The 20,438-nt window shown below is 40.2% G+C and overlaps 1 protein-coding gene across 3 annotated transcripts; it reads right to left on the bottom strand.

Moving 5' to 3' along the window:
* Window positions 1-6,125: 6,125 nt before the first annotated feature.
* On the bottom strand, window positions 6,126-17,181 carry LOC133408436 (sodium- and chloride-dependent GABA transporter 2-like). Of its 3 annotated transcripts, none has more exons than XM_061687376.1 (14): window positions 16,861-17,181; window positions 14,015-14,149; window positions 13,802-13,942; window positions 13,608-13,689; window positions 13,102-13,234; window positions 11,075-11,209; window positions 10,905-11,008; window positions 9,766-9,890; window positions 9,576-9,688; window positions 9,341-9,478; window positions 7,680-7,782; window positions 6,881-6,981; window positions 6,630-6,800; window positions 6,126-6,554 (listed from the first exon to the last, which is right to left on the bottom strand). In XM_061687376.1, exons 1-14 carry the CDS (start codon window positions 17,033-17,035, stop codon window positions 6,438-6,440), a joined length of 1,773 nt encoding a protein of 590 aa, XP_061543360.1. In that variant the 5' UTR covers window positions 17,036-17,181; the 3' UTR covers window positions 6,126-6,437. The 3 variants fall into 3 exon arrangements, with proteins under 3 accessions (XP_061543360.1, XP_061543361.1, XP_061543363.1); XM_061687377.1 differs by having other exon boundaries at window positions 6,630-6,758; XM_061687379.1 differs by lacking the exon at window positions 16,861-17,181 and having other exon boundaries at window positions 13,802-13,842; window positions 14,015-14,081.
* Window positions 17,182-20,438: the final 3,257 nt, after the last annotated feature.

The following is a 20,438-nucleotide window of genomic DNA, read 5'->3' as shown; positions in this document are numbered from 1 at the left end:
TTGAATCATGCTCTAAAGTTTCGGTGTGGGTGAAGTAATTTAATTACACTAAGTTAGCATCCATTATTTCTGTCATGTAATGTTGGTTTGACCTGACTGATTAAAATACACGATCTGACGAGCGCTGATTTTCAACCTTTATGGAGCCAAGCAACATATTTTACAATTGAAAAATCTCACGGAACACCTACAAACAAAAATGTCACAAAAAGTGGATACATTAATTACTGTATTTACTTCCTGCCATCTAATAGAGACCATGCATTTGTTCTGTGTGTCACTATGCCTCACTGGCATAGAGGAACAAAGATACATTTATTGTAAATATAATTTTTTGAGCAATTAAGTACACAAGTATATACAGTAAATGAACAGGTCATTTAAATAGATCCCATCATGTGATCGGATCGGTGATTGCCCCGAAAAATCCTGATCCTGTAAAGCCTAGTTGTCATGGGTGACCAGTTTTTTTATAAGATGATAAGTCAGAGGTCAAAACTGGCATCATTTTTTAAGTCTGTTGCCTCAGTTTATGTAGCTTTAAGACTGCATTTTCCAGTGTTTCCCAACCTTGTGCTCAATCATCTTTTCATGTCAGAGCAACTCTTATGTCACAGTGGAACCATCCAAGCGATTAAGTGAAAGTGGTGACAAACAAATCAATTTAATTTGATCCCATAATCATCATAACAGACTCAAGAGTGGGGCAAACTTTCTTGGCCTGCGTGATTGTGAAACTACTACTCACTTCTCTGTGGAAAGCCGTTTAAGCATTTATTTGATAACCTTGACATCCAGTTCAAGGAACTGGCATGTACTGCCGAGTACGTTCTTTGTCCTCCTAGTAAGACAATTCAGCACACAAGAAGAACGACTGTCCTACTAGCAGTGTTGGGAAGATTACTTTGGAAATGTAATTGCTTACAAGTTAAAGTTACCCTGTTGAAAATGTAATTGTCGTGTAATTTTTTTCAATTGCTTTCTCCAAGAAATATAACTAATGACATTTGATTATATTTTGACTACTTTTCTTAATTTTGAATGAATGCATCAACAGGAATCTTGGATGTTTCCTCTAAAGAAAAAAGGATGAAAACCATAGATAATTATTTTGGAATGAAACATATATTTGTTCTTTACACAAATAATAAACTGACAACAAAACATGATGAAATGTAAATAAAGAGTAAAAAAAAATTGTTAAAGCATGTGGAAAAACCACCATACCATACCATGTTGACCTAATGACAAATGTGCACAACTTAATATTGCTTCATAAAACAAACCAGATAAGTGAATGTTCCATTTAAAAAAAACAATCATACAGATGAACCTGTTCAGAAGGCTTTAGAATGAGGAAGCAATATGGGAAAAAAAAGGACCATGTAGGAGTACGCTCTTTGTCTTCACTAGACATTTCAGCCCAGTAGTAGGACTACTAAGTATTAGTAGACAACTGTGTGCCACTAGTACTACTCGTGATACTATAAAATTCTACTGGTTAAAACCTGGTGCTTCACCAGTAGTACTAGTAGCACGCAGATGTCAACTAGTACAAGTTTTTCCTCACTATTAGCATGAAGGTGTCCTAGTAGTAGCTGTGACCCAATGGTTAAGATCATCGCCTGCCACCGTTGGGGACCTAGGTTCAAGACCCCGACTGGACCATCCACCAACATCCCCCAGACTCACGGCTGTGGTGTCCTTGAGCAAGACACTCATACCCCGAAATGCTCCCCGGGCGCTTCAGCTGTCCCCTGCTCCAGTGTGTTTCACTAACATCTGTATGTGTTCACTGTGATGGGTTAAATGCAGAGAACACATTTCGTGTGCATGCATGCATGCATGTTCATGACAATAAAAAGTGATTCTTCTTCTTCTAGTATGCCAGAATTGTCCTACTATTGAGGAAAACGAGCATTTTAGTACCATACTAGTAAATAGTCCTTAAGCTTGATATCAAAGACATCAAATAAATAAGTCGTCTTACCAGTGTGCTTTAATGTCATATAGTAGTTTGCGATATCATTTATACAATATCCTTGATATCCATCTTAAGTAAGATCCATCCATCCATTTTCAACACCGCTTATCCTGGTTAGGGTCGCGGGGCGCTGCAGCCTATCCCAGCTGACTACGGGGGAAAGGCGGTCGCCAGTCAGTCGCAGGGCACATATAGACACGGACAACCATTTGCACTCACGTTCAGACCGTCACTGAGTGGGAACTGAACCCACGCTGCCCGCACCAAAGTCAGGCGAGTGTACCACTACACCATCAGTGACATCTTAAGTAATGGTAATTAGTCATTTTTATTTCTTTATTTCAATTATTTTAAGTTATTTTTAACAAAATAATATAATTATATTTTATTATTATGTAAATGCTTGAGCACCACTAGTGGTCTACGTGTGCACGTGCCTGCACCCTAGTCATTCTACTAGTTTGTTGAATTGTCTTACTAGTGAGGACACAAGAGTATACCACTAGTAAGATGTACTAAAATGAACCTTAGGATGGGGATGAAGGCTATTGAACAAATACTCAAAACAGCTTCCCATCAGTCTGCGGCAAGTTCCTTTCCCATTCAAAGTTGAATTTACATGACTTGCACCGACCACTGAGGCGCTGTTTGTACCAAAGTAAAGTCTAGCTGCGACCACTCTTAACTGCCCCCTGCTGTGTGGATTCTTTTTCGTAGCAACAGCTTCCGAGACCCCATGGTTGCATTTAGTCTTAAAAAAAAAAAATGACGGACCACCACAAACGTGACATCACAACAGTCCATTTCCCTGATGAAGAAAAGGTAGAACTTCCATCCATTTTCTATACCGCTTATCCTAAGGTAAAACTTGCAGTGCAGAAATAAAGGAGAAATGCTTGTTTGATAGAAAACTTATTTTATAGCAAAGTAAAAAAAAAATGTGCGTAGGCTTGAACTTATTAGTGAGTCTGCTCGTTTTGTAACGTGCTTATGCATGCTGTTTGGCTCGCATTCTACAAAAGTGCAGGCAGCATGGGGAAGGTGCCAAAAGGGAAATGAAGTGGAAATGTCCAAACTGGCGCTGTGACACCCAGCAGTGCACACGTGGTCAGATATGAGGCAGCCTTTATTAACTACATGGTGCAGGGAACTTAACCAAGTGTTTCTATACCCCCTATGGGTCCAATAAACAGGGGAACAGGTCGGAAAGAGACAGAAAGAGAGCTCTGTTAAGGACAACTTCATCTCCCAAAATGGTGAGACTGTATTGAAAATGCACACAGAAAAAAACATTTAGGCAGTACGCAAGCAAAAACACATCCATATCTGACCTTCAGGCCTGCAAGAAATTCAAATTAAAACAGAGATGGTGTAAATGAGGGCGGTAAAATAATTGAATAAGGGGTTGCTTGTGCAGAAACTATGTGCTGCAAGGACAAAAAAAAGCATGAAGTTCGGTTTAAAATGGGCACCTTAAGCAGGGTTTAGCACAAACATGTTGATGTTTAACATCGAGACCTCAAGCATGTCGGAGACGATATCTGCAAGTGTGCTCTTACTGCGCTTATAGCGTTTAGTGTACTTCAGATAACCAACACAGCAACCCACGCACATAACCATGTCTTCACCAACACATGTGAGTCTCCTCCCCGAATCCCAATATGTGGTGTAGTACCAAGACTGACCTGTGAGAGGCAGCAGGGTGCCACAGGGCATCCAGACTGCCTGAAAATACAAAGAAGAAGAAAGCGTAACAGTAGAAGAAGTAATAGAAGATGCTAGACTAACTGTGAGCGTATCTGGTAACTATATTCCAGGTGCAAACTCTTGTGATTGCCATTTTGATTCTTGTTTCCCGTGACGTCTCGCACCTCTGGACACGTTGCGTCGGAGGTTGACGGATTGTTTTGTTACAGTCATAACCAACGTCAAAAAATGGTAAATGACTGAGCGGTGTTTTGCTGTAACAAATACAATCCAGGTGAGAGGGACAAAGTCTCACCGTTAATTGGCATCAATTTTGAATTAGGGTGAGAAGGCTGAACATTTGTCATGGAAAAGATGCAGATAGTGGCTTTCACCAATCAGCACGCCGGCCATATAACCATTCGGTACATCTGCGTTTGTTCTGAACATTCCGTTGAAGGTAAACTTCAACACTTAGCGGCATTAGAAAACATGTTACATAGCGTACATACAGTACATATCTCTATTGTCAATGTTTGTATTTTAGTTCAGTAAAAAAAGATTTATCAAACATATTGTGTTGACTATCAGTCTATTGTTGCCGTGGTATTATATTTAAAGAACATACATCAATCTTCCCTTGAGGCTAATGATAATCAAAGTCAATGCTGTTTCAGCTAGTGCAAGCCAAGCTGTCAGCAATTCCAAGTCAGTAAATGAAAGTCTCGTTGTTTTTTCCCCCCCACTTGGCTTCACACACAGTTGGGCGGTGAGGTGATGTTCAAATTGCGCAGGGATCGTACTTGTTTATATTTAAACTTGGTCATCGTGTCGTGTCGTTCCCACTGTGCATCCAAAGTTTCTACTCTTGTCTACTTTTTAGCCCTCAATTTAGCACATCTAAGGAGTTAGAAAAAGTTAGAACATAGCTGAGAGTAACTGATTAGGGTAATGCAGAAAAAAACAAACTAGTCTGGATAACCTTTCAAAGACATTCAACACAGGACATTAGCAGACTTTTGATCGAAAGTGGAGAAAATGCACTAACTAGCCACGATTATCGGTGTGTGTGTGTGACTGTGTGCATGCATGCGTGCGTGTACCCCACTTTACATGACACAAGGCTGTGTCAGTGTCTTTGGCAAAGGTAATTTGCACTTACATAACACAGAAATGAAAAGATCAAAACACTATTCTGCCCAAAAAAGGATGCTGCTGCTGGAATGGCTGACGGCAGTCCTAACAGTAACACTTAAACAGTAAAAATAAAAGTAGGACAAAAGATACTAAATTAATATTGTCTATATTAGACATAAATGTCAAAACACTCTCTTAACTTTTGTAATGAACGAGGGTGTAGGAACCCTCTCAAAACTAATTTTTGTAACATTAACTGTCACACAATTGGAAAAAGAGGTGAAGCACTAACGCAACACAGAGTTAATCCTTTGGTGTTGTCTGAACAGATCTAGCGAAATACAGTACATTGAGCTCTTGCGCAATATGCGTGTGTCGGTGGGTCAACTTTTTGTGTGTGTGTGACTTCAGAAGCCTATTTTCCCCAAAACCTTTGGTTCATTTCCAAATTGTACGACCTTGGTGGCTACGAATGCCGTTGGAGCATTTACTCATTGTCCTTGATATCCAGTTTAAAGTACATCTACTAGTACACTCTGTGTCATCACTATTAAGAGAATGCAGCACACTAGTAGAGAACTACTGTCTGCTCGTAACTAATTTTTCTACTACTGTATGATATTTCTGCTCACTAGAAAGACAAATTTGGCATACTAATATACGTACTCATGAAGCAAAATTTTGCACTAGTTGACAACTGTGTGCTACTAGTAGTTATAAAATGCTAGTATTAGTGCAGATTTTGCATGTAGTTGTCCTAGTATGCCAAAGCTGTTCTACTAGTGTGCTGACTTGTCATACAGTCGTGGGGGAAGAAATGTAACTAGTAAGCATTAACATTAACTGTCACAAAATTAGAAAAAGAAGTTAAGCACTAATATAACACAGTTAATACTTTGGTTTTGTCTGAACTGAGGTCTTGTGAGTTACATTGAATTCTTGCGCTATATGTGTGTCGGTGGTTCAACTTTAAAACAAATTTTTTGGGCGACTTCAGAAGCCTATTTTTCCCAAAATGTTTGGTCCCTTTCCAACTTGTATGACCTCTGTGGCTTTCAAATTAGAAGGGCCCACTAGGCCATAATTACATATTACAGTGAACACCCGCTATTCATGGGAGATGACTGAGCCCCGCAGCGAATAGCAAAAATTGACGTCCAAACACAAAAAGGTTTGTAATAGCCTATAGATGACAGCAAAGCACCTTTTTTCCCCCCATTATACATGACTATGCCATGAATAAATGAAGCTCCTCCTCTATCTTCAACATAGTTTGTTGGACCAAGAAGCCAGAAAATGGTGCCAAGATAATGTTTTATATTAGACATGGCTTTGGCATGAGCAAAAAAAAAAAAACATTTTTAGCAACTAAAGGAGGAAAGGTTCACCAGAAAAAAATCTGAAAATGACAAACCGTGAATAGGCAGGGGTTCACTGTACTGTAGCTTAATAGGAAGACTTTCTATAGACTGATTTGTTTAAAATTCTAACTTGTGGGTCTTCTGTATACCCACATACTGCATAGAATAGATACTAATAGGTAACATAATTTTAGTAAATAGCCTGATCTAGTATATATACTGTATATACAGTATATATGTAATGAGAATGACATTCAACGAATGCTATTTTATCGAATATTACTGTTTTTGCCATCATCGTGAACATGCAGTGCAATGCGAAGAGTCGCCATTTCCTTCGCCATCATTGGGAGGTCGTCTGCACATTGGGTGCTCGTCTTGACACGCTAGGGGCACACAGGACGTGATATTTTGTTAAGGACCAACAATGTTAGGCGGTAGCGGCTCTCTGAAGCACGGACCTGCCAGAGAGTCCCCTTTCCTTTGGCTAATTTGCAGATCATGCCAACGGGAATCAGACAGAGCGATGACGAAGCCAGGAACCAGCCAATCCAATAGGCCCACCAAGGATACACATAGATGTTGTTGAACTTGAGTGGTGTGTATTTCAGCAACAAGAACACAAGTGTTCCCTTTAAAAGGAAACAAAAGGGCACGTGAAATGTGCTGGGATCAACACATACGTGTTTGTTGTATGCTTTGCCGCACTTACACTGCATATAACAGGCGTGACATAGAGCCAGCAGTACTTGAGCAGCGACAGAGGTTTGTATCCTATCATATCCTCAATGTTGTCACTGAAGCGGTCAGCACCTAAAAACACACAAACACTTTGAATGTGCTGCCTCCAGCTCATACGATATCATAGCGTATACTATGTGACTGAATGGGTGCTCTCTATTTTAATATAGCTGTACAAAGGTGACATAGTGCAATGGAGCCTTTGGTTATTTTTGTCAGACAGCATATTAATCATCTGTATTTAAATCAGAGAACTGAAATGATGATGTAGCCTAGACATCGTATAATCAAATTTATAATAGCATAATTATTGAGGCTTCAGAATTCTGTCAAATTGTGTGGGGTTTATTATTGATTAATCATGTTTTGAAGCAATTGAGTGCACAACTGGACTGCAACCAGCAACTAGCCTCATCTACCTAGACATTCACAACATGATGTCAGCTTGGCTATTCGTTATATAGTATTTGATGTTTCCATTCCAGGTTATGACTTTCTCCCATCTAATTGATTAGTTAGAATTAATTTTCCCAATCTTTGATCAAGTAAATGTAGTCAAATGTTCAATATTGATACTTTCTTACGCAACAATTTACCTTTTGATGTCCATGCCCGTGAGATGTAGCTTATTCCCGGGCTAATTCTATATATCTAACTGACTACTACCTTTCCAAAATGATAACTACATTTGTACAACACATGAAACTGCGAATGTATAAATTGAACAAAGCGTGCAATAAAAAGAAGCGTTAGCTTTCACAGTTTCTAACCATAAATCCATCCGATAGCCACTGACTGGAAGACTGCCATCAAAAGAAGAGTGGGACCACTGCAGACATAGTGATCAAAAATCTGCAGAATGTATGAGCCGGCCTACAATAACAAGAAACAGTTTGTTATGAACCCCTTAAAACAGTTTGGAAACATTACTTCAGTCATTTTTTTTCTCCCCTTTAGTAGTACTAAGTGGTGTTGTATTAAACAGTACTGTATATCACTGGAAAGCCACTTTAAAACAAGGGACAATGTGTTAGGATTTGCATTTGTGGAATGACCAACACTGCTAAACGTGTCGGATAGAGCCCCCCAAAATGTGCCAAAAATCATCATGTGGGTATTCACTCTAGTGCCAGCCTCGTCACATTTTGCTGGGGATGGCATCCCAGTCCTAAACCAGGAGCTGCCCTGATGCACTGACCTCATTCTGGTGGGACAAACGTGTGTTGATGTTGATACTCGGGGCACATACAAACTCAACAAAGTTGCAGGACTCACGTACACAAGGGCCGTGAATTAGGTGGCACACTCTCGGCAGTACTTAAAACAAAAGTGAACACCAACAGGAACATATTGCAGGGGATTTTGGCATACAGCGGTGCCTTGAGATACAAGTGACCCGACCTACGGATTTTCGAGATACGAGCTGTGCTTTGGACAATTTTTTTTACTTTGACTTGTGAGGCAATATTTGAGATATGTGCTATATAGTGGCAGTGAAGTCAACTCACTTAAGAAGCAGCAGTTTGGTAGATAGTGAGCAAATCTTAAAAAAAAAAAAAAAGGCTTCTAGCTTTTTATTACCACTCCCAGTTGAAGTTTACTGTCAAACTAAACATTCAACTAAGAGAATTACAGCTTATGTATTTAAAACAACCACATATCTTTGCCTAACAACTGTCTGTTTAACCTAATACTAATATGGCAAAATGCCATAGATGGGCTAACAAATAGCATCAGTAACTCTTTTGTAACCCATTAAGCAATGAATATTTGAACAAAAACAGTGGAGCAACACATATAATAATACCCACAGGCATTTATTCTTTATGCTTTGCGAAAAATTACTATTACTGCACCTTACTGAGTCAGTTTTGAAATTGTTCAGTATTATATTGCCCACAAGTGGTCAAATTGCACACACCAGAAGGAGCAGCACAATGTCCCTTGAAATGAAGCAAAAAGTGTGTCAAAAACTGTTTGAGTATTTACATTCTATTTAATTATGTCATTACTGTATGTTTGATAAAAGTACGATATTATAGAGTCAATCTCAAGGCCCGCAGGCCAAATCCGGCCCACCACGTCATTTTATGTGGCCTGCAAAAGTATATTTACAGTCTATGGTTTCATAGTCATAATGGCCTTCTGAGAGAAACTGTAACTACAATGTGGCCCGCAGTAAAAGGTGGACTACAACCTGCACTGGTTGCCAGTCAATTAGTGGGCATATGTCGAGACAGGCAACCATTCACACTCACATTCACACCGTCACTGAGTGTGAGCTGAACCCATGCTGGCTGTGCCAAAGTGAGGTGCGTTTACCATTACACCATGCATTATTTATTTTGACTAATGAGTAAAAATCATTGACGGAAAGAAAGCTTACATCTTCAATAAATGTGTGTACTTACATGGTAAACTGACTTCTTACCTGTGAGACCAACAAGTGGCCACAGAGACAGCAGAAAACACAGAGTATCAATAAAATCAGCTCTCTGCGGTATCCTTTTTGGATCTGGGAAGGGTAGATATCCGTTATAGAGGTCATGATGCTTTCAAGTCCCGCAAACTGAGGCATGATAAAAGGAGAAGCGGTGAGCCAACTTGAAAAGGGTCGTGTCTGAACATACTGCAGTTGTAGGGATGTCACAGAAGGATCAACTGACCTGACCGTCGATTCCCAACAAGATAATCATGGTGAAGAAACACACAGACCACACTTGAGGCCATGGCAGGAGGCTTACTGCTTGCGGGTACACGATGAAGACAAGACCTGGACCTGCAGAGTCAACCGAGTAAAGAGGTTCAAACAGAGGCCACGCTTTTAATTGTCATGCATGACTGGTGAGGTCAGACCTGACTCAGCTACCACGGCTATGTCCGCACCCTGTTTTTGGGACATGTATCCCAGAACAGAAAAAATGGCAAAGCCACTAATGAAGCTGGTCCCACTGTTCAGCAAGCAAAGAAAGAAGGAGTCTCTGGAAATCAGAAAAAAAAAATCATTGTGTAGATATTTGATGGACAGCGAACCATATTAGGGAAACACAACATTTGAAAAAATATATTTTCTCAATTATAATGCTGGAGTAATTGTCCGGGGTTCCACTTTTGAATTTTCATGCTGTAAAAGTTAAACTGAGGGACAAAACATGTCTGACAGTATTGAAAATGATCACTACTGGTATGATAAATGATACTATTATAACTAAACAGGTATGTAACCTTTGAATAAGGAAACAAATGAGAAGTTCAAACTTCTCCAGACGTCTCCTTTTTTGGGGGAATTCAAGAAAATGTGTGTTTTTATTTCTGGTTCCAGGTTAAAGCTAATAGTTTTGATTTTGGGTATTCTAAGTTAATATCAATGAATCAATTAAGAGGTTAATTTTGGAAAAAGAAATCAAACTTTCATTGAAAAAGTCTTTCAAAGTGGTGTTTGATGACATTTCATCGCAAAACCAGACAACTCTTTCAACTACTTTTTTCAACTACTTTCTTTTACTCTTTCAACTACTTTCTTTTACTTTCAAGCATGACTGAAGCTATATTAGCAGCGAGTTAATGAGAAAGAAGAGGTGCAGCCATGTTTGGCCTCCTCCACCCATACACCCAATCCCAGGACCTAAGGCCTTACAACTCTGGTCTCCTCTCCATCCCCCGCACCCACCTGTGAACCTTTGGGGCCAGAACCTTCAGCGTGGCAGCCCCCACCCTTTGGAACTCCCTCTAAAATCTGAAACCTGCCATTGCTGGACATTTCCACACAAAAACTCAAAACTCACCTATTTCACACAGATTTTGATGTTTATTGTCCTTTGTTTTGTGTGTTTTTTTCTGTCCCACTTGTGTGAAAGTGGCTTTAGCTTCCATGAAAGGTGCTATAGAACTCTTAAGTCATTATTATTATGATTAGTATTATTATTAATAGTAGTAGTATAAGATTTTGGGCTTCAAATCGTCAAACGTTGTCATGTAAAATGTGAAATCCTTACCTGTAGCAATTGTTGTTGTACTTGTTGTAGCTCCCAAGAGTGGTCAGACATCCCAAGCATATGGCATAGGAATAGAATATTTGGGTTCCAGCATCCATCCACACCTACCACATGTAAAGCAGTGTTTGAATGTGTGCATTTGTGTGAGTGTAAACAAACATACTTAATACCTGCGGATCAGCAAGCCGTGCAGGATTGGGGTACAGGTAGTACTTGATGCCATGCAGGGCACCAGGAAGGCTCATTCCTCTGACAAACAACACCACTAACATGATGAAGGGGAAGGTCGCTGTGAAGTAGGTAGCCTAAATAGATGAATAAAGTGCATATATATGTATACAAAAACATTTGGTGTAAGTTGGCACTTGGTTTTCTACGGCTATCCCGTTAAAGTTATTTTACAAGGTGCATTACTACTGCACATACAGTATCAAGGACTAGCAGGGTGATGAGGAGCCTGTTTTCTGATCACGTCTGCCTGTGTTTACTGTCTATGTACCCGCTGATGTTGATATAGCTCAGCCCAGACAGTGAATGAGCAGTTCCAGTGTCTGCCGTTCCTGTTTTGACAAGCATCAGGACGAACAAACTGTCCTCAAAGCACACAGATACTTTATCTAAAGCAGAGTCTATCGGACAATCCCTCTGGCACACAAAATGTAGCTATCTGGAGGTGAAGCTTTGCCAATTAGTAGATACAGTCGAGCTCATTTAGTTCTGAACCACAATTCAAGTTACGTGTGAGCTAAACACCTCACGGAGCTCAACTCTGTCCCCACAAAACAGCTTATATAAAGATTAAGGAATCCCCAAATCACAAGGTGATTACAAAAAGGTTTATCCATAAATAAGATACATACACCTTCTATCACTGAACAGTTGATATTCTGGATGATGAAGTGCCTCTATCACACACTACATACTGTGAAACAGTCTTTGGCCAGTAGTATCTTTTTATACTCATGCTCCATAGACTCTTACAGGGTCTTTTTTCCACATCCAAAAAGGAAGCAAAGAAAAAAAGCCAGTCTGCCAAAAGCATACAGAATATGTCCTTTTCAGCTCTGGAAAGCTTGTGGCTCCTTTAGGATGCTGTGTTTGAAAAATGAAGCCACTGCACGTTATTATTTTCAAAAGCACAATAATAAAAGACAGATGGGTAAAAGACATCATGCAGGGACTAACCCCTGCCCATGACATCTCATTGCTTGAATGAGAATCATGTGAACAACTTGTACATCAAAGTCATTATACCCAGTTTTACACATATTGTACATCATGTTCACCAGATCTAAGGAAAAGTAATTGCATTTTGCATCTAATAATTGGCTAATAGACAGCTACACATTTCATTTTGTGTCAAAGCAATTGGAGAGTTGGGTATGTGGGAGTCCACAAACGGGGGCCCCGAGCGAAGTTGTCCTGTTAAGCAGCAGGGGATGATGTCGAAGATTTCTAAATGTGGACCAGCGTTCCCCTTATCCTTGGCCGTACTCATTTCATATGATCAAGTTACCAAACTTTTTTTTTTTTTCACCAAAGCACACGCAGTTGACAAATATCATAACAGTGAACGTCGACCCAAAGCCAGTCGTTGACTTGTGGATGTACACAGCTTACTGCAGGCTGGCCCAAAGAGAAAGGATAAGGTCAAACACATCAGCATCTACAACTAAATTTACAACCCCAATTCCAATGAAGTTGGGACGTGTTAAACATAAATAAAAACAGAATACAGTGATTTGCAAATCTTGTTCAACCTATATTTAATTGAATACACCACAAAGACAAGATCCCACCTTTTTATGAACGTGTTGCAGCCATAAAATTCTAAGTTAATGATTATTTTCTAAAAACAAGTTTATCAGTTTGATCATGAAATATCTTGTCTTTGTAGTGTATTCAATTAAATATAGGTTCAACATGATTTGCAAATCATTGTATTCTCTTTTTATTTATGTTGAACACAACGTCTGAACTTCATTGGAATTGGGGTTGTACAACAGTTTGAACCTGGAACACATTCATTCACTTTGCATTATATATGTCCCATTGGGGAAAATTGGTTTTAAATTTGGAACTATTTGGAAGTCAACCATCTCACGAGGTGATTGTGTTCAACTATATAGGCTGCGCTGTAAAAACACCAGGGACTGAATATCCATCTTCAATATTAGTAGTGTTCCGTCTTTCTTACCTTCCCAGTCGATCGCACGCCCTTCCAGACACAAAAGTAGCAGATGACCCAAGCAAGAAGAAGGCATAAAGAGAGCTCCCACTGGATGTTTCCCAAGACCTCAATGCCAGGGGATATGTTTAGCACGCGTCGTCTGTAAGCATCAATGGAATCGTAGGTAGGAATAAAATAATTAGGAGGTGTAATTTTTCATTGGGAACGATATTCTGATAAAACTGATGCTATGATGGGTAGCCATGCTAATCTTTATGAGAATGACATTTATGCTGCTGACACATTCACAACATGTTTGCAGCTCACCATTTGTCTCTTTGAATCTTGCTGATTGGTCCAGTAATTTTTTGATCAGCGACTATAATAGCAGTTTGAAGCCTGGCAATATGGATTTCCATGAAGGATCCAGGATGCCATGATGCTACTCTTGCAAGTCTAGCTGCCTTGCAGTCTTATATTACTTTTAAAAGGTATTGTAGGCCAAAGAATACTAAAAATGTCGAAAAACCTACCGCCAAAACTCTACAACAGACGATGACATGTTCATATGGGAAGTCCAATTGGCAGTATAGTTGCTCAATACCACGCAAGAGTCTGAAATATTTACAAAATTTGTTAAAACACGGACATTACATTTTTGTCAGCACTACAACACAGTAAAACAATACAGACATTTGATTTACCCATTGGTATGCAATTTCAGTACCTGTGTTCCATGTGTTATTACATGTTGCCCATGGCATCTCTCTGGAGAAAGAAGAGAACAGGTAGAGAAATGCCCAGGCTAAAATGACCATGTAGCTGATGCATCCATAGAAAAGGATGAGCTGACTGGCGTATCCAATGCCTGAGAATAACAACTGATGTTAAATCTATTTATTTCATATTTTCTTCTGATGGAGAGGAAAAAGTTCTTTACCTTCAAACAAGGGGCAGATCTTCCTCCAGCACATGATTCCCCCTTGACTGGTGTACTGGCCCAAAGCTGTCTCCAGAACAAATAGAGGGATACCACAGGTCCCAAGGAACAGAACATAAGGAATGAAGAATGCTCCTGCAAGCAAAGGTATAAGGGATCAGCAAGCAGAGAAAGGGGACGTACGTATTTTATGGTAGAAATAGTCCGATTTAAAAAATTATGACAAAATTTCTGCTTTAGAGTCAGAATCCCAGGACTGTCATTTTATTCCTCATTTACTTTTGATACATGCTTTTCTCATGAGGAATGCTGATGTCTCGCCTGACGCATTGAGTTTAACATCTTGTGTGACTTTTCACTCAAATTTGGGCCAACTTCGGAATTGCACAACCTCAGTGGGTAACAGTGAGCTCAGCGTTTTCAGTCTTCACCTCCTTTTTGCGTGCTCTGTTTTTTTGTTATTGCAGGATGGCCTGTCTGCTTTGATATGAACTCCAAACCAGTGGTGCTTGTGCATACACGGCTGAACAATTTCCAAATTGAACTTCCATAGCACAGCCACAGCTTCTTTTATCCCCTGTGCTGGTACACTACCAACCAGCAATCCGTTTTATTCCTTTTATCAGGTTTAGCGTTTCGGAGCAACAGTATGGAAGAGAACTACAGAAGCTCAGACTCCCTAGTCTTCAGCCAATTCCTCCAGCTTCACCGGGGGGAATCTGAGGCATTCGCAGGCCTGCTGTGTGACGTATTTCCTCCAGCGTGTTCCTGGTCTGGTCTTGCTGAGGCGGACGTGTTAAGCACTTTTCCACACTCAGGTCGTGGATGCAGTAACTTAGTAGTGAAGCCCATACTTCCCTCTCCCCACCCACATCATCCACCTCTCACGTCCACCTCAACCGTTCGGTCCCTGTACAACAGGAGTTTGGTACGCACTGTGGCAATAAGTTGAATTTGTTTCCAATAAGGGTTGGACTATGCCAAGGTTGCCCTTTGTCACAGATTCTGTTCATTATCTTCATGGACAGAATTTCTAGGTGCAGCCGTGACGTTGAAGGTATCTGGTTTGGTGACCTCAGTATTACATCCCTGCTTTTTGCAGATGATGTGGTTCTGAAGGCTTCATCAAGACGCGATCTTCAATTATCACTTGAGCGGTTCGCAGCCGAGTTAGAAGTGGTTGGGATGAAAAATTTGCACCTCTGAATCCGACCTCTGTGGGAAAAGGGTGGAGTGCACTCTTTTTGTTCGACGAAGAGCTTCTGCCCCAAGTGGAGGAGTTCAAGTATCTCGGGGTCTTGTTCACGAGTGAAGGAAGAATGGAGCGGGAGATCAAAAGGCAGACCTCTGTCAGTCTGTCGTGGTAAAGAAGGAGCTGAGCCAAAAGGTGAAGCTCTCAATTTACTGGTCGATCTACGTTCCTATACCCTCATCTATGCTCACGAGCTGTGGTTCGTGACCGAAGGTTCAAGATTGTACAAGGGGCCGAAATGAGTTTCCTCCGCAGAGTGTCCGGGCTCTCCCTTAGAGCTACGGGTGACAAGCGCGAGCCACTGCGCCCCCACATCGAGAGGAGCCAGATGAGGTGGCTGGGCATCTAGTTAGGATGTCCCCTGCATTCCTCCCTGAGGTGTTCCGGGCTGGTCCAACTGTGAGAAGGCACCAAGGATGACCCAGGAAATGCTGGAGAGACTGTCTCTGGGTTGGGCTCAGAAAGCCTTGGGATCCCCCTGGAAGAGGTTGACCAAGTGGCTAGGCAGACGGAAGTCTTGGATTGCCTGCTTAAAATTACGCACCCACGACCCGACCCCGCATAAGATAAAACAAAATGGATGGATGGATGGATGGATTTAGCATTTAGATTTGACATTTATATTTAGACATATATTTAACAATTATATACACAGTATATTTAATATTTATATTTTAACATTTGGATTGAACTATTTAAGTTGACTATTGTTGTAAATCTGCAAAAAAAAAAAAAAAGTGACTCAAATATTCACACCAGCTTCTTAAGCATTGTTTGAAGCTGTCATTTTCAGCGTTTCGGCTTTACATACAGCACCCCATAAAAGTGTGGGGGGGGGACTCTTTCCGAGTCCTTCCCCCTCCACTATGCCCCTGGATGATATACAAACCACTTTACTATTTAACCTCTTTTTCTTTGCTTCCTTGGTAAATAACAATTTGCTTATAGACGCACGGTTGTCCATTTATGCGTCAATATTTACTTGGAAGTGGCTGTTTTAACATAAAGAACAGGGGGTGTCACATATGTTTGGGATCTATCCAGTCACAGCATGATGTGACTGATTAAAAAAAAAGTTAAAAAAGTGGGTTTCCGTTTGATGAGAACGGGTTTGTGTGCATGAAAACACAACACACTTCTCACGTTTTACAGGATACCAAATTAAAGTCTTTTGTACGAGGCGGTGTTCAGCCAAGAATGTGACTTTGACAAGTGCAGCACGTTATTTTCTCAGCCTTTTACAAACTGTCAAAGCCATTTGCATCAAATGTGAAGCACAGGGGACACAGGGAAGATTAGTATTGCAGGCGATAGTGTCCAGGGACTTGGCAGAGGCTGGAGTTCGTTTTTACTCACACAAAGTTCAGCTGACAGCGAATTTAATTGTGAGCGTGATATACTTTCCCCATTGAGAACACCACAAGTAAATAAAATAAAGTGAAGTCAAAACAAATGATAAGTTTAACAATGAGTACATGCTGTGCAAAAAAATCAAAAATCAAAAAGGCTGTACAGACACTTTCATTAGGTTATATTTAGGTGTCATACACTTTCCCGGATTAAAACACACACACACTCACTCAGTAAAACTTACCACCGCCGTTTTTGTAGCATAAGTATGGAAACCTCCAAACATTCCCAAGTCCAATAATTGCACCAGCCACTGACAGGATGAACTCTCTTTTGCTGGCCCACTTGCCACGCTCCCTGAGTCTTTGTGGGGACGTCTTTGCAGCGACGTAGCATATTCTTCCAAGCGAGTCTGCCATGCTGCTTGCTCAGTGCTGGTGGAGAGATGCAATTGACTCTTGGTTCGAAACTGGACTGGATAGGGAATTGTCTCATAACACAGCTATGTAACAGACGCACACAGTTTGTCCACAAGGGGGACCTCTAGGTGGGTCATATAAATACATCAGGACATACAATACTGGAAAATGCAAGACGAGCATGTGTGTGTCAAGGTTTAAGTCAATCACAACGAAGGAAATAAAACGGTTTTCTGTTTAACTAATTATAAGGAACTATGATTGCAAGGGGAAAAAATGTACGTCGTTTTTTGAAAAAACTGTCAATTAATTTAAGGACTGAGCAAGGAAAAAAGGCTTTTTAATGCTCTAAAAACTAAAAAGTCTTATCAGCTCATTTTTAACTGATTGCCTCATGTGTCGTGCAGTCATGTTATTTCATTTAACCTTGTTTGTCATGTTTTTACGTTCCTTTAATGTTTTTATTGTCTGACTTTTCATGCCGCTATCTCGGCAAGGTCTCGCCTCTCTTACAACAGCTACCGATGATGACAGACCATCAGGTTAAATACATTTAAAAAACATAAATATTTCAAAAATGCTGTATAGCTTTTGTGGTTATTTTAATAGTATTTATTTCAGATGGTTTTACGGCAGCACATATAATACTAGTATTACACAAGCCAATGCTACGGTTTGATAAATGGCAGCTTAAATAACTGTCGATCATTTTTTGGGGGGAGAAATCTCAGCACTTGTGTCAACTTGGGAGAAAGCGGTGGAGCTTGATTCGAAGGACTCTGTCACAAATTATATAAAGCAAGTGCCTTGCAGTGGAAGTGGGTGATGTATGGAAATTGGAATACTTCTCAAGGAGAATAATAACAGACACAATCGCAGCTCTCGTCCAGCGGGATGCTGGATGGGAGCAGTTAAGCTGTATTAATTTGCCAGACACCTCATTTCATTCAACGTGAAAGCTAGGACTTCAATTTGTTTTTTGGACAAGGCCTTAAGTTAAACATACAGTATATACAGGCAGTGGTGTCGTTAGGCCTATTTTAGGGGAGGCTTTTCTTTTTTTTAACCCCAAAAATTCTTGAATAAGTGGGGATAAACTACCAAGCCTTTTTGGTTCTAACGGAAAAAATGAATAAAATTGGGGAAAAGAAATCGAAAAGAAATCCACGGATTCAATCCCGGGTTTGTGGGGGTCCGCTGTCATTGACAAGCTACTACTGGAAATGTCATTGTAAAGGGTTTCACAGTATAAAGCCATTTGCAACGCAGTCTTGGAATCATATGGAACTCAATATGGATATGAAATATGAAACATTTCGGTCAAGGCGCATCGTATAAGATTTATTTAATTTGAAAAGATTGAACTAACTAAATTAAGCTTCTGACACTAATTTATTGAGATGTACCTGTATTAAAAAAAGCACATATGTGTCTCATAAATGTCTTAACTGTACATTGTGATGTGTTGATTGTGTGTCCTTGATTTTATTTTGAATACACGTTGCCCGTGCACCGTTGGGCATCTTGTCCGCTAGGCTACAAGTTACCACACTTTGACCAGCGCAAAATCTGAATTAGTAGATCTGAACTGGTGCCCTTGTGGGGTGGCACTAATTAATCTGGTGGTATAATATAGTACACCCATGTCAACAGGATCCTGGGAAGGTCACGAATTGGGTTGTTTTCAACTGAAATTAATACACGACAGTCTCACGGAATCAGCAGATTAATTAAAGGTGTAGACACAAATGTCGTGAGAATAACGATAAATGTTTGAAGCGAGGACACGAGCAGTGTGGGCTCAGTTCCCACGAGCGATGGTGTGAATGTAAACGTGAATGGTTGACTGTCTCTGTGTGTGCTTGGGGACCATCAAGGGTGCAGTCCGCCTGAAAAGTTGGGACAAAACAACTTTTTTCTCAACCATTACACAATGATACGTAGACACCACACTTAAGTGTCCACTTGAAAGTCATTAACCAGAGGAAAAATAATTATCTGGAGTCAAAACCAGTTTGTGAACGTTTTTCTTCTGCTTGATGAATTTGCACCAGCCTGTACTATACTGGATTTATGGTGCTACACCCCTCAACCGAGATATGCGGTACACAGTTACGGCGAAACCTCACATTTGAATGTTATTATCAAAGTCCTTGAAGCCCCCTTATCATGTGTGCAAAAGGGGTGCAAATTCCCCATAGAAACCCCAATGATTTACATGTCATGATGCCAATAGAAAACTATTTCTTGTTGCATTTTTATTTATTTTTTTGAGGGGGGCGGGGGCGGAAATGCTTTGCAGCCCCACGTATTGCGCATACAAAAAAAATGCCAGTGCCACCAGGGCACCTGTTCAGATGTACTAATGCAGATTTTGTGCTGGTAAAAGTATGGCAACTTGTAGCCTAGTGGATAAGACTCCCAACGGCTTAAAAAGCATCGCGACATCAGGCCACTTTCTTATTTCTCTTGTGAAAAACATAGTGTCAAACTCAAGGCCCGGGTGCCACATCTGGCCCGCCACACCATTTTATGTGGCCCGCGAAACCAAATGATTTGAATCAAATTCTATGATTCGTGCTAAAATCTGTACCAACATTTCAAATTGTTGGATAGAATAACAACATTGAGATATTACAGGTATATTCCAAGTATTTTTTGTTACCAAACCCATTGTTTTACAGTAACTTCATCAATAGTTGAACAAACAATTATTCCTGACTTCTGTTTTCAAATGGAGTTATACATCAATTTGTTGTGTGGACCGGGCCAGACCATGACTAGCAAAAATTCACGGATAACTGATGCCCATTTTGGAAAAAAATACAAATGAAAACATTTTAAAGAATTTGAAAATAATTTTAAGACAATTGAAAACAAAAATCAGCGAGTATGTAACTCTGCAGTGCCAAACCATGAGTATGTGGGGGTCCACTGATTTTTCATGAGGCGATGAAACTTTTATATGGTTACAAAGTCATAATGGCCCGCTGAGGTAATTGTACCAACAATGTGGCCCGTGACAAAAATTTGTTTGACACCCTGGCCTAAAGGGTTATAATAACGCTACACCGATGCTATTCATTAGTCTATGTATGGCACTCTGCATTGTTTGTTAGCATTAGCTAAACAGACTTTATTACGTGGTTAATTTAAATATAAAACATGTACAATAATTCTATTTACAGTATTTTATGTTTAGTTTGACAGTAAACTTCAACTGAGACAGCTTGAAGCCTCGTTTTTGGAGAGTTGTTCACTATCTAGCAAATTGCTGCTTGTTGTGAAGTGAGTTGAGTTCACTGCCACCCTACACTGCTCGTATCTCAAATTTGCACTCGCATGTCAAAGCAAGAAATCGGCCGAACGATGGCCAACCTCTCGAAATATTCGTCGGGTCACT

This window comes from Phycodurus eques, chromosome 10 (genome assembly GCF_024500275.1).
Source record: "Phycodurus eques isolate BA_2022a chromosome 10, UOR_Pequ_1.1, whole genome shotgun sequence".
NCBI lineage: Eukaryota > Metazoa > Chordata > Actinopteri > Syngnathiformes > Syngnathidae > Phycodurus > Phycodurus eques.
Note: the sequence above shows the minus strand (reverse complement) of the source record. Positions and strands in the feature narration are given on the sequence as shown.